This window comes from Anticarsia gemmatalis, chromosome 17 (assembly GCF_050436995.1).
Source record: "Anticarsia gemmatalis isolate Benzon Research Colony breed Stoneville strain chromosome 17, ilAntGemm2 primary, whole genome shotgun sequence".
NCBI lineage: Eukaryota > Metazoa > Arthropoda > Insecta > Lepidoptera > Erebidae > Anticarsia > Anticarsia gemmatalis.
In genome coordinates this window covers 8,570,319-8,584,531 of record NC_134761.1, presented here as the reverse complement: position 1 = coordinate 8,584,531, position 14,213 = coordinate 8,570,319, and the positions used below count along the sequence as shown (strand labels likewise).

Sequence of the window (14,213 nt, the reverse complement as noted above, 5' to 3'; positions counted from 1 at the left end):
CTGTTAATGAAGTCATTTCAACTGAAAGAGATCAATTGAGATTGTTAGGAGTGGATATTAAAATGCAGATAGACAATATTTACATTTATTGTTGAAGAGAGTAACTTAATCTATCCTTCTTTGTATCGCATTGACGTCTACAATGCAGACATTCAATTCAATATAATACAGTTACACATATTATTACTACACCTTACTAATAAATAAATTAGAACATTCTCCAGGGAAGAAATTAACATTATTCGGTAGTATCGCTCCGGCAAGGTGTCTGAGGATTTGTTATTAAATTATGGATTTGAGTAGACAGTAATACTTATAATGTAGAGATTGAAGTATTGTATTTCCAACTTAAAAGTGACGGTAATATTTCTTTTAAATTACTAACATAAATATCACCAACAACATGCTTCAACAATTACATCAAGACTATAACTGCTGCCTGGTGTGAAATTAAATGGTGATAATTATTCCAAACAATTTCATAAGTCAACGTCGTAATAACGATAATTGTAGAAAAATATGATTTATATATCACCATCATTACAATAAATTTAATGATAGCTTCAAGAAATGTTAAATGCTAACATTTATGTTATTTGTATTGTGAAGGTTTTAATTACACTAGTCTTTTATTAACAATTACTCATCTGTCATTGAAATCCACTAGAAAACTGTATTTGTTATTGTTGATACATATAGAGGTGTATTAAAATCGGAACTAACTTTGATAATGATTTTGTACAATGATAAGAGACTGACCTTAGTCAATTCATCAAGATCATGGGCTAACAGACATGGACACTCCATAAATTATGTACAATTCTCATTTAGACAGCCATCATAATAATAATAAAACAGTTTAAAATCCACCTCATATTTCAAAGAGCATTTAATTTCCAAAGGTAAACAACACTATGAAATTTATATATGAATCAATCAAGGCTCAGGCTCTGTAAATTAAACTAAATATTTCCACATTTCTAAATAAGTAGCGATTTGGTAACCACTTTTAACTAAGGTTGTCTTTAAAGAAATCATAAAGAAGTGTAAAGTCGTTAAACGACATACAAAACTTTATAAAATTACAAAATAACTGCACATTAACTAGCTGTTCAAAGGCTTTTTCATTAACATTATTTAACAGCAATTTTCTCACACAAAATGTCATCATATTCATACACATTCATATTCTTCTCAGTGAAATGTAAAGGGATACATACAAACTCTAATGCTACAACAAAACGATTCTATAATACATCATGTTTTTGGAAATATAAAAGAATTTTGGTTTCGACGCTGAACTACGCTACTTTGAATGTAATGAAATGGAGACTTACGACTAAATATTTTGATCTCTAGTTTACACTGAAATTTCGACATAAATATCCACTTATTAGAAAACACTATTTCGCATTCTGATAAGGGAAAGTTTTTTATTCATCATAGTAGACATGAAAGTTTGAGCAGAAAACGTCCAGCAGTCATAATCACTGATCACTCTCGTCGGTCACACATTATGTACATAGTAGTCCGCGGGCAGGCGGCAGGCGGCGGCACTCCTCGCCAGGCCGCTCTCTGGCACGCCTAGGGCGGCAACAGCGGCACCTCGGGGTACGAGGGCTCTTGGTCCTCCTCAGAAGAATGGCCACTGGCGTATGTGGTGTGGCCACTCTTCTCCCTCAGTCAGTATCTGCCACAAATAATTTTGACATGAAATCGCTTTTTAGCGGAATTTAACGATTCGCTTTAAGCATGCTAATATTAAAATCGACACAGATGCAATTCATTGTTGTTCGATTCTCACTTTCTAAAATTATCATCCCGTTCTGTGTCTGCGTAGGGCGCCCAATGAGCGTTCACGGGTTCACCGCCTTCGTCGCGTTCTATGTTGTTACTTGTACCTGCACACACAAAAGAGATAAAGTTTATTGAATAAGCAGCATACTTTTCTATCTGAATCAATAGTTTTTCTCGCAATTGTTAAATAAATATATCAAGTCAAGATTAAAAAGACGTGAAGGGTAGTCACCAATATTATGCATGGGTCCGACGGGCGTGATGGAGAGGTGCGGGCGGTCGGGTAGAGGGTCCGCGTGCGGCGCCAGCGGCGCTGCGGGCGGCGGGGAGGCGGCCGGCGGCGACGGACTGTCCAGCGAGATCACCGCGCCGCCGCCCCCGCCCCCGCCCGGCGACCGGTAGCCGCTCGACGACACGGCCTCTGCCGCTGTATCGGACAAAACACTCGGTCAAATGCCAGGTCGCTAACGGCCGATACTTATATAAATGTAAACGATAAACTCGGTCGCGGAACGACCGGCGGTTCGCATCGTTATATTTAGTAATGGTAATGATCGACAGGGTGCGTAGTTACCGCTGGAGGAGGAGTAGTTGTCGTCGCTCTTGACGCTGGACTCGGAGGCGGGCGGCGTGGGCTTGGGCTGCGGCACCTTGCGCTTGAGCGGCAGCTCGTCGTCGGAGTCGGACGTGAGGTCCACCAGCACGTCGGCCGCCTTGGGCGCGCGCGCCTCGCCCACCGCCGCCCGCTTGGCGCCGCCGCCGCTGCCCTCCACCGGGATCACTTCTGTATCACACGCATCTGGTTAATATCTCAATAGAAGCAGCGTTCATTTATATCCCTATTTAAAATAAATCAAATCAGAAAGCTAGATCTGTCCTATATTAAAAGCGGTTCTCCTATAAGTCTGAGACAATAATCCGCACAGGAGTGGTGTATCCTTTATAAATAATATCCAACATTCTAGATACTCTTAGCTCTTATGACTATAATGCTATAGACTAAGTTTCCGTTAATTCGAAGGAATCGTTGATCTGCCTATTACTGTAGCACTGCTGGAAATTTCTCAGACAATATTAGGTATCAGTCTTACCGAGATCGTCAGATATGAGTGTGACGGGCTCGGTGGTGGGTTGCTGCTGCTGCGGCGCGCGGGCGGGAGGCGCGTGCGCCGACCAGTTGCCGTCCGCGTGCAGCTGGATCTCGTTGCAGTCCGTCGATAACCGCGTCGACGTCAGCACCTCTTGGAAGTATCTGTTCACATCCAATCAAGTTACATAAATTACACTTGCCCATAGACATAGATCTAGCTATAAATTGAGCCGTTTGTCTTTCGTACTTAGACATAAGTAATTTCTTTGAATTGAACAAAGAGTTCTAAGAATCAAAAGTGTAAACTGTCTTTATCTCTTGCGTCTGTATCAAAGTGGAACAAAATTGCCACTATCTATTACCTCAAGAGTCAATAAAAGCATCTATGATAATATACGTCAGTACTAAAATGAGCTTTGAAAACAGCTCTTATTTGACGGCAGCTAAAAGTGGTAGATAAAAAATATTTTGACGGTTTCAAATACTTGTTACAGTTTATGAAATAAAGAATATTTGATTTTGATTTTGATATGACGTAGGTCGCGTTTGTAAAGGCCTAAGTATAGTAATAATGGTGTCTTAATTTGTATATGTTTAGTTACCCATCAACGACGAGTGAGTCATAGGGCGCAGGTCGGTCGCACACGGGACACAGCCAGGTGGGCTTGCGTTCATTCATCTGGAGGAACAGCGAGGCGTCGAAGCACTGCAAGTGCGGACAGTTGGCGGGCCGGCACGGACACGACATGCGCATCTTGCCGAGCGGACACATCAGCGACACTCGCAGCGATGTCGTCGCTATCTCGCTGTCGTAGTCTTCTGATAACTTTTCTTTGACTGTAGAAGAGAGAAACATACTTTTAGACGCTTTTGTTCCCACGTGTATCTAAGAGTAGCAGCTAAACAAGAATTTAAGAGTTATCGATCAATAGTTGTATTGTATTGTAATCGTTGATATTTTATAATTACGTAAAGAATAATATAAAAACAAACAAAAACTATTTGTTATAATTTGATACTATTATTAAACATCGGTAAAGTTATTGAGACCTGCTGATGATGTAATATTGAAACTTATTTCGTCAGTAATTAATAAAACCAGTTTCACTTCTTTCCATGTCAATGACGTAGAAGGTTCAAGGCTCTGAATCCTTAGGCCAGAGATGTTTTTTCTATAATAGGACTGAAAGGGCCTAATCCAAATATTCAGATTCAAGAAAATGTACGTCTTTTTCTCTATCTTTATAAAAACCTTATAAACTTTCAAATAATGTAGTTGATAGAGATTGAAGAAAATCGTAAGGAAACCCATCAACCTAGACAGCTCTATAATTTACTTAACGGTTCACGTCACTGTCACCATGATATGAGACTAGGACCCATTGATGCAGTGATGGGACCAATTTGTAATACGTATTTAAAGAACAATTGTAAGACAATACTTACTAAGTGACCTCGTATAATCAGGGTTCTTGGTGCCCTTATTCTTGAGCCTCTGCAGCAGCTCGGCGGAGGTCAGCTTGCGGACCATGAACACGCTGAGCACGTACGCTCGCGTGAAGTCCGCCGCCCACGTCACGTGTATCGTGTTGGCGACTGTAGGCGATAACTTCACTAGTGACGAGATGTTCACTGGTCGAGGTGGCCGCTTTGGTTCCGGTGTCGGTTTGTTTGTCGGAATTGGATTCTGTGAGACAGTAAAACAGTGTTATAAGTTTATATCAGCTCATTTTAGATGCCCTAGAGACATAATCAGATCATATTGGTGATGTCCTGCAAAAAAGTCAGGTGCAAGATGTATGGATGTGAATTAAACAGGGCAAGCTGGGAAGGATCATACGAAATAAATATATTTGTAATTTTTTTTGGTCATAACAAAGTATTTTTTGGGTGTATTCAGAATATAGAAATGTGCTGTTTTCTAAGCATACCTAGCTTATAATCTACTCTTAGAAACAATACTGTGGCTAGCAGTAGAGTATTAGTTTTTGTACTAAATTCTTTTTATAATTAGTTATGTGAAAATCTTAAATGACTCCTGGTACGAAGTTATCATAATAGTTTTAGAAATGACAAAAGGGTTTTGTCCCAAATAAACAAAAATGCAGATATGATACTTCATACAATAACAGATTATACCGAACTCTTGACATTGATAAATAGTTAAAAATAGATTTGAAATTAATAATTGTGCAAAGGTCACACAAGATTGAGTTAGACTTGACCCTCATAAAGAATAATAAAGACAGTCTGCGTTTTAGGAATGTAACTTGATTTTATTTTTAAAATACATTTTGAGAGTTGGTTTGACCAGTGTATTTCTTAATAAGTTATTAGTGACGATAACAAAGATCAATCGAAACAAGGTAATGAGAATGAGGTCTGTAAAACATTTTGTAATCAAATATACATAATTATACTGCAAATATTCATTTATATAATTAAAGATTACTAAAAAGTTAAATTAGTAAACTATATCAGTCTCTATGATAAATCTATTGCACCACCAAAGTTCATCCGAATTGATTGATCCGTTTGACATTAAAGCAGAACATGTTATAAACATTCAGATGTGAGCCAAAACAATCTAAATGTCTAGTGGTAAAAGTACCAAAAGTGGTAAAAAGTTTTAAACTGTAGGTATATAAAATTTCATCAAAATCCATTCAGTAGTTCTTTTGTGACAGAGTAACAAACATACATCCATTCTCACAAACTTTCGCATTCATATTAGTTTGGTACATAAATTGTTTGTAATCATACTTACTGGCAGTGGACACATTTTGTTGTTAACTTTGACATTAACACTAGGTGGGAAGTGGTCTTCTTGTTCACAGGAAGTTTCTAGCAGGCAGAACCTTAGTTGTGCCTGTCAACAATATTAAATACACTGTAAAGGAATTTTAGAAACATTACAAGGGATGTGTGTACCAATTTAAACTGGTACATCTATCAAAGGAAACATTATGCAAGCTATTTACTTAGCTTGCATAAGGTTTCTACTGGTTGTAAATATCATGTGTATCACAGCAGTGATAAGAAATATTGTCAACAATATAAGAATTAATTCTCAAATTTAAATCACAAGTAGAGCTGTCATCAGTGCGTTATTTCCGTGCCTGCTCTTGGGAATTTCCCAACAGAAAATCTCAGTCACACTTCTACTGTCCAAAAGAATCTTTAATTGCTTTATTAGTAAGGATGTCATGAAATTACCTGTATAACATAATCTAGTTTATTACTGGTGCCAACGATGTCCTTGCCCGAGGCGATCTCGGTGGCTTGCTGCGGCGTGAGGTGAAATATATACGTGCCCTCTTGCATGCGGCCAGCCTGCATCGGCATCATCGTCGACGGCTTCATCAGTTCTGCTAACACGTCGTAGAATGGCAGCCTACCAAACGATTTAAGAGTTAAGGAATTCTCTAATTAGTAGTTTATATCATATCAGGTATACATAAAAAATCTATTCTCTGCATATTGAATATTACAACTTGTCTATTTTCAGCAAAGAATCTTATTATAGTATCATATACTTGCCAGAAATCAGGTGCGACATACTCACTTCTTAAACTTAACGTCAGGGTGAACAGGGAAGGGTGGCAGCGGCGCTGTGGGTGACGGCGAGGGCATCGGCGCCAGCGTGGCTGCGCCCGCGCCGCCGCCGTACCCGTGGTACATGCTGCTGGCATACATCTGGTTCTGTCGCGACTGTAAAGTGCCTTTCTGTACCGTTTCGCTTTTCAACTAGATTGACCTTAGGTTTTGCTAGATATAGCCATATATTACTTGTCAACATGCAGTGCTACACTACTTCAACATCTACAAAGTGCAGTGATGAATACAGTGTATAAAACAATGCTAGGCAGCTAAGATTTTTATATAAAACACATTAATCAATGCATAACAGTTTGTCTTTTCTCGTTTTATATTGACAGATATATGGTTATTATTAATCAAAGCATATTTAAAGTTACATATGTAAAATTACCGAGACAGGCAGAGCCTGAGCGCGTGAGTCCTGTGGATTATAGCCACTGACTGCCGGGTGTTGGTACAACGCCCGCGAGCCAGGCAGCGCGGGCGCCAGGGGATCCTTGCCCTGTGACCCGCTGCCTGGACCCACGCCACTTGACTGCAACGCCTGATTGTTCCTAAAATATTAGATACACTCAATATCTCCATCAAATTACTGTGACGTTAACAACTTAAATACTAACAGGTGGACAATATACAATGAATGTCATGCACTTATAGACAACACATCTGCTCACAGAAACAGAGTACTGACATAATCCTCTCAAAGAACCACCACCCAAAGCCCATAGTCATGCTTCCTCTGTCTTCCACATGCCACATCCAACGCAGTAGCGAACAGAAACAACATTGGCTGCTATCTGAAATTGGGAATGTCATGCTGGCAGCTACGTGTGAGGCAAACGCGAGAGGAGACACTTGCCTAGACTGATGGTAGCCCTTTTGTGAGCGGTGACCATTTTCGGTGGTTTTGAGTCGCGTTCTAAGTTCGGAAGAAGTTCCATTTTCGGGGGGCGCACTGGTAGCCGCGCTTCCTACCCTCGCTGAAGATCGTGTTTTAACCATTGTTGACGAACGACCATCTCATGTCAACTGAAATTCACGAGTCCAAAAATGGACAAACTATCATAAATAATCTATACAATTACGAAGAGAATTCTGGAAAATTTCTTCAATTGTTGCAAATGATATGGCACCACGCGGACTCCTTATTTCTCTTATGTTACTGAAACTGATAGGGAGAGGGGAAATATCTACAGAACATCTGCAATTGAATAATTATCCATTTTAGTCATCAATGGTTAAAACATGTCTTACAGCTTTAATTTAAATCTAGACAAACCATAAAAGTACTTAAGCTAAAATATTGTTTAGAAACAATTGTTGGTGATCCTTTAGATTATAATTTGAGAAATTATTCCACTGCAGCTGTGAAGGAGCATCGCTATGGAGAGAAAAGTACATTAACAATTCTTAAAATGAGATACCCACAAATGTTGGGGAGGGAGACATAACCAGTAAGAGAAATAAGGGGTGTCCTGTTTATGAAATTTTCCAGAATATTGGCATAATAACATTATGAAATAAAATACAGGATAAAGGGAACAGGACCACTCCAATTTGTGTCAGTTTCATTTTAGACATACAAATAATAATAATATCCTAAAAAGCACTATCAAACAATATACCTGGTACTAATCTAATACTTAAAAAAATGCTGTTCTATGAGTGAATTTTAATGTAAGAATTGAACAACACTTACTAACAACAGACATCACGTTATAATAGCTTGTAATTTTGATTGAAAATAAGGTCCTAATATTTTATGTGACTAGCTTCCAATAATGTTTATAAACAAAACAAAAGTTTGGTAATGTGTCATGTGGTTCAAATAAACTTGTGAAACTAAAATAAACGTTAGTCCTGTACGTATTTGCCAAGTAATTCGACTATCCCGGTGCCTAGCTACAATGAAAAATCAATAAAAGCCTAGGTACCTACGTATAACAATACGAATTAGTAAGGTTAAAATATTTCCTGCTGCGATATGATAAATAACAGATTGTTAAATAACAACGAAATAGTCAAAGCCAAACTATGATTCCAACTACAAATTACGTACTTTTTCTACGGGAATAACCACGTTAAAACCGCAGGTTGGAAAACACAGTAAAATTTGAAAAACCCGGCTAGCACCAGCTAAATATTTAAATGATAACTAAATTAAATAATAGTTAATGTATCTAAATCTTAATTCAACTGGTTGTTTAGTTGAGTATCTACAATTTTAAGTTCTAAAAGAAAACGTACACAAAAATTTAAACAATATGGTTGTCACAACCAGAAATCAAAGTTTACTCACCATGATATCGCGTTACCGTAATCGTAATATCTACTCATATTAATTCTATTTTATAAAAGTTACACTGACATTTATTTACTATTAAAAATTATTTACGTGTTTTTCACAAAACGCCATAACTTGACGCTTACTGCATAGCCGCCACGTTGGCCATAGACTAAATTCATTTAAAAACATGTGTCCAAGCCTTATTAAATAAATATGCCAATTTTCATTCATAGATTTCACACGTTCGTAGTAATTGTAGTATTACTACAGACGTATTATTGAATGAAAGAAAATTTAATGAGAGTAATATTTTATAAACATTATTTTTTTAAAAGACTTTGATTAAATTAATAAAATAATAATCGTAAAGCTGAAGACACATTAGTGGAACCATAAACAAGACAGATCGTCATTTCCGTTTCCTAGCTTTTGATGCTGTGAAAATGTATTTGTTTGGATATATCACTCTAAGATCTATTTATTTTGTTGATAAAAAGAGTTTTTATAGCGACAAGACCTGCCAAACCAATTCGATATTTGCTTAAGTTAATGGTGCCATATGAATAGGATACTGAAACTAGTAGTCGTCAGCCCTAGCCATATTTCACTCCGGTTTTGTCGGGTTTCGACTTATGACATAGCCTAAAGGAAGGAATTTTCTATACGACAGTGAAGCGGTATTTGAAACATCCTCCCACCTCCATGACATTATTCATACCACTCACTAAAAATAAAAGCTATTGATAGATACTGCTCTTTTATAGAACGTGTGTTAAGTGTTACCTACTATTATAAGCTAAAATCATAGGTTCAGCTACTCGGCACTTTTACTATATAAATGGTAGAGAAGTAATAACTGGTACATAATGGATTAGCTATCTTCCTATTTAAACGTTTTTTGCACAATTGGTGGTTATGTAGGTAGTTCTATTTTAACATCACTACCTAATTATTCCGCGTGTCCGTAAATATCCGAACGCAGTTCGTTCAAATATCAAAATACACTAATTAAACTGATACAAAAACAATCGAATTATGCGTGATAATCATAATGTAATATTTAAATACGACTTAAAAGTTAATAAATATGTTGGTGTTATAAATATTTTTTACAGAATTTCTTGTACTGTAGACAAATTTCAGTGATTATTTATAGCTTCTGAACGTACTTAAGCAGAAGCATCGCGGAAACGGATTCGGAATTCCGTAATGTCCGTATCCTAATATGTAATGTTGTGCTTGTGCCGTAGTTCAATATCGATAATGTCGATAAATGTATAACTACCTAATTATAATTACAAAAAAGTAGTTTTTTTAGGTTTTAAACTTTCGTTAATGTGTTATTCAAATTAATCGTCTTTATTAAAATCCAACAAAACAACACAATTACTGTATTGTCTCAACTGTAATCACAACTACAAAACACACAGTTACGTTACAGTTTCTAGGTCAGTACTTATCAAGTAAGACATGGTAAGAGTTCATTATAAATGGAAGTTAATATACCACGTAGTCAATATTGAACCGCATTCGCCAACTTGATTGTGACCAGCCAACTATGCGCAGGTTGACTGCTTTACAAATCATGATGAAAATGGCAAAGCTCATTTACTCAAGTATGACCTAAATAAAATAAAACATACGAACATTGGTAAGATTCGGATAACCACTCGTTAATTAAAACTGAGGCATGAAAAACGTGTTCAAATCTATGTTATGTTTTGCAATGGTTAGGTACTTAAAGACGGCGAACCCGAATTCTGTTGATATATATTTAACGGAGAGATGCTTCGTCCTAACACAAAAAAAACAATCCCTGTGCGCGAGAATATACTAAGATACAAGTTTTTTCGTATAATATCATGTCTATTATATCATAGAAGGTGTAGGCAGAGGCGTATGAAATTTCGCAGATTACAACGCTTGTCAATAAAAAAGAGCCAGTCTCTTTGCAATGTACTAAAATCGTAATATTGAAAGATACCTACATTAAAATTATTCTAGATTGATACCGCTTTATCTGACTCGGAATTAGAACCCTGCACTAGACAGACCTCTATCGCAATCGCATAAAATATTCTAAGCCCTTTACCTCAGAAACAGGTTCTAAAATAAATCTAACGTACCTAAGCATATAAATAAATTACACTTACAACATTCATAATATCACGTCTGTTATACCTAATGGTTTAGGCAGCGGTGTGTATAACTCCAACGGTCAAGCTTATAACCACATACCGGGCACGTTAACAAATTCTGGGCTAATATTCCTAATATTTGTACTTAGCCCGATCCGGGGATCGTGTCCGAGACATCATGATCACCATTCGGAAATTCGGATGCGCAACTATCGCGCCACAGCGTAAGTTAAGAGATAAAGAAAGTTCTAATAATGTCCTGTAATAAAAAACGAGGTTTACGGCGTTTTAATTGCTTTGTTTAATAATGTGTCATTTTGTTGGACATCCGTTCAATGAAACTGTGAATGACGCAACTTCCTCCACCGGAAATCTCACACTAACGGGAAAGTATGTAGGTTTACCAGGCCTACAACGATTTAAAACAAGTAAGTTATTAACAACTAAATATATCCGTTATCTGTAAACATATCCTAAGGCTCTTACTTTCTTTCGATTGAGGAGACAAGCCGTTAAAAATACTGATAGTATTCAAATATGTAGGGCTGTGGTATTAAACAGTCAAACAATACACGCTCAATTATCACTTGAACTTAATTTATTGTATAAAGTGTAGAAGTTAATATAACAATTATCTACAAATTTCAAACACACGTGAAAGTGTTGTGTGTGCACCACATTGACCATAAGGGTGGTACAGAAAACCCACGCGCTATAAGCCGAGAGCGGTGCACATCGAAGCGAGCGTGAACGGGCCGCGTGGCGCCCTCTGCGCGGTCCGTCCATAGTCGTTCGGCTAATGCGGCGGCTCTAGGCCATATACGCGGGAGCAGACCACCCTCCGTCAGAACTGATGACCACACCGTAGCTTCACCCCCTTCCACGAGGCCGGTTGAGTGTTTCGTCCACGGCCGGTGTTCATAAATCCGTTGCCAAGAGTTATACGGAGCTCCGTTGGCTTCCTCGTGCCAAGCACCAAAGCCAGTGTTCAAGTCCCATGCGTCCTCATGAGACATTATAGTGCGGATACCACTGATGTATTTATGTGACCATTCAACGCCGCGGACTTGGAGACCTATATGGTGAATGTACTTTTTTAAATCCGGTTTAAACCGATCACTCAGCTGCGATGACCAAAATATCGTGAGGTTCGGGAGCGTGCCGCTCACTGTCTCTGCCTCGAGGCGTGCTAGAAATAATCTTGTATATTCGAGCCACAGGTCGTAGGGGTTGCTATCTTTAACGTGTTCCATCCAACATCTTTCAGAGATTTCATCACCACCTAAGTGAAATACATCTTCGACTCCTGTTAGTTGCATAATTTCTGTGTAAAGTCGAGCAAGTAACTCGTAGACATGCTTATTGCGTGGGTTTAACTGACCGCAAGGAGGTTCGTTACAGTATAAATTCCAAGGTTGGTCGTGAAGGCAGTATACTAATTCGCCAAGATCCCTGATCGGACCAAAGCTCCATGCGTGACCCACGTGCGCTGGTGAATCAACTTCTATTATAACTCGAATTCCCCGCAGTCTCGCCCTTCGAACCAATCTTCTCACATCATCTGGACTATACACTTCACTGGCTGATAGAGCTCCGTATTCGACCAATTGTGGAATACTATTAGTGTGCAAAGGAAATCCTTGGGAATCGCTCATGTGCCAGTGAAAAGTGTTAAGCTTAGAAACAGCCATTGCATCAATGTTGTGTATGAGTTCTTGAATGGGGAAGTAATTCCGCGCTGTATCTATTAGTATTCCACGATATCGAAACCGCGGCGCATCGTCGATCCTTGCAGCTTCAAGCATTAGAAGTGATCCCATGTAGGAGTCCAGCCATACTAACTGGAGGAGTGTTTCGAGTGCATGTCTCGCCCCACAAAACGTACGCGCCCCAATATCTGCTATGAGTGCCACTCCTGTTCCTGGAACGGGCCGAACTGATAAACTGTAGCCTTCGTCAGTGTCGAGACGCATCCGTGGATCTCCACTGGCATTCACTACTATACGAATTGCGACACTTCGCCATTCTTCGAACCCACGTGCCCTACGCTCTATCGTATTTAAATCAGCTCGAAATATATTGAACGCCTCTTGTATATGTTCGTGAACTATTCTGTTAGGAGCGGCTACTTTCTGTAGATGGAACAAGTCTGCACGCACCGGAACCGCAGTGGTAGAGAGACTGACTATACCAGTCGGCTGAGGCCAAATTTGTAACGACGCGCAGAGCATGTTACATGTTTCCAGAGATTGTAGTTTTGAAACGTGTGATGCCTTTAACGGTAAACATTTTTCATTTACACATTCCCAATTCCACAGAGGTAACTTGGATCTGAGAAAATAGAACTAAATATTTATATACTTTACCATCATAACACGCACGCCAGTATTAAAAAAGTACCTATCAAAATTTTGTTAAGACATAACCATGAGAAAACCATGTATTGCGTACATTGCTGATATATAGAACATGTTGAGTGGGTCCTTAACTTTTAATTAGATATTCATTACAGTAGTATTTGACAAAAACAATGATATTAGCTTACGTGTGGGTTATAGTGCATTGGGCGACGGTTATCATCCCAAAAACTAACGTAACAATGAGATCCAATATATATTTTTGGGTAATTGGGATTGTTAACCACATTACTCCTTAATTTATGTATTCGTCCGACATAATCCATGTAATTAATATATAAAATACAGATAAACATTCAAAAAATACCCTTGCTTTGACATAACAATATAATTGATCAATGTCAATAACAAGCCAGAAAGAAGATTTACGCTATAGATATTTTTTACCTTTACATTAAAAATGCCCATGAAGGAAACATATCCCACAAATATGTAGACGTAACCAGAGCATACTTATTTTTAATAATAAATTGAGTTATTTTGTATTAATTCCTTTCTCTTGATTTTTTTATACGTATTTCCAGATAGGGATAGATACTTGGCATATCTAGGTAGAAGTTTATGTGAGGAGAAACACATGTTGCCTAGTAACCATAACATTTGTTTGATCAAAATTCTCACAAAATTACCTAAATAATATAATTGCTCGAACTGGAATACGTTATTCTATTTCGCTTTTATTGTTTTACAGCGCCATCTGTCTTTCTTAACCTAAGTTTTAAGTACAATAAAATTGTAAAAAGTACGTTCTGGGAGAGTTACGAAGGATCAATAATAGTCAAGTATATTCATAATTTAATAATTAATATCGTACGTATATATTTCAATACCCACAACATAATTTAACACAAAAGAAACGAAGGAGAGGGGAGAATGCGAATGCG

At 38.0% G+C, this 14,213-nt stretch overlaps 3 protein-coding genes across 5 annotated transcripts in view; 1 reads left to right on the top strand and 2 right to left on the bottom strand.

The window, feature by feature from the left end:
* The window catches only part of LOC142979735 (uncharacterized), a 150,730-nt gene that overhangs the window by 68,922 nt on the left and 67,595 nt on the right, over positions 1–14,213 (top strand). The gene's annotated exons all lie outside the window — the stretch shown is intronic.
* On the bottom strand, positions 72–8,953 carry Su(var)2-10 (E3 SUMO-protein ligase Su(var)2-10). 3 transcript variants are annotated; one of them, XM_076124843.1, is made up of 13 exons: positions 8,787–8,923; positions 7,347–7,516; positions 6,879–7,041; positions 6,453–6,598; positions 6,104–6,281; positions 5,655–5,756; positions 4,334–4,574; positions 3,490–3,724; positions 2,889–3,049; positions 2,372–2,581; positions 2,030–2,224; positions 1,805–1,901; positions 72–1,690 (listed from the first exon to the last, which is right to left on the bottom strand). In XM_076124843.1, the coding sequence occupies exons 2-13, from the start codon at positions 7,487–7,489 to the stop codon at positions 1,684–1,686; spliced, it is 1,878 nt and encodes a 625-aa protein (XP_075980958.1). In that variant the 5' UTR covers positions 7,490–7,516; positions 8,787–8,923; the 3' UTR covers positions 72–1,683. The 3 variants fall into 3 exon arrangements, with proteins under 3 accessions (XP_075980958.1, XP_075980959.1, XP_075980960.1); XM_076124844.1 differs by having other exon boundaries at positions 6,453–6,589; XM_076124845.1 differs by lacking the exon at positions 7,347–7,516 and having other exon boundaries at positions 8,787–8,953.
* Positions 11,557–13,864, bottom strand: LOC142980158 (putative beta-hexosaminidase fdl). The gene is made up of 2 exons (XM_076125489.1): positions 13,458–13,864; positions 11,557–13,243 (listed from the first exon to the last, which is right to left on the bottom strand). Exons 1-2 carry the CDS (start codon positions 13,556–13,558, stop codon positions 11,557–11,559), a joined length of 1,788 nt encoding a protein of 595 aa, XP_075981604.1. The 5' UTR covers positions 13,559–13,864.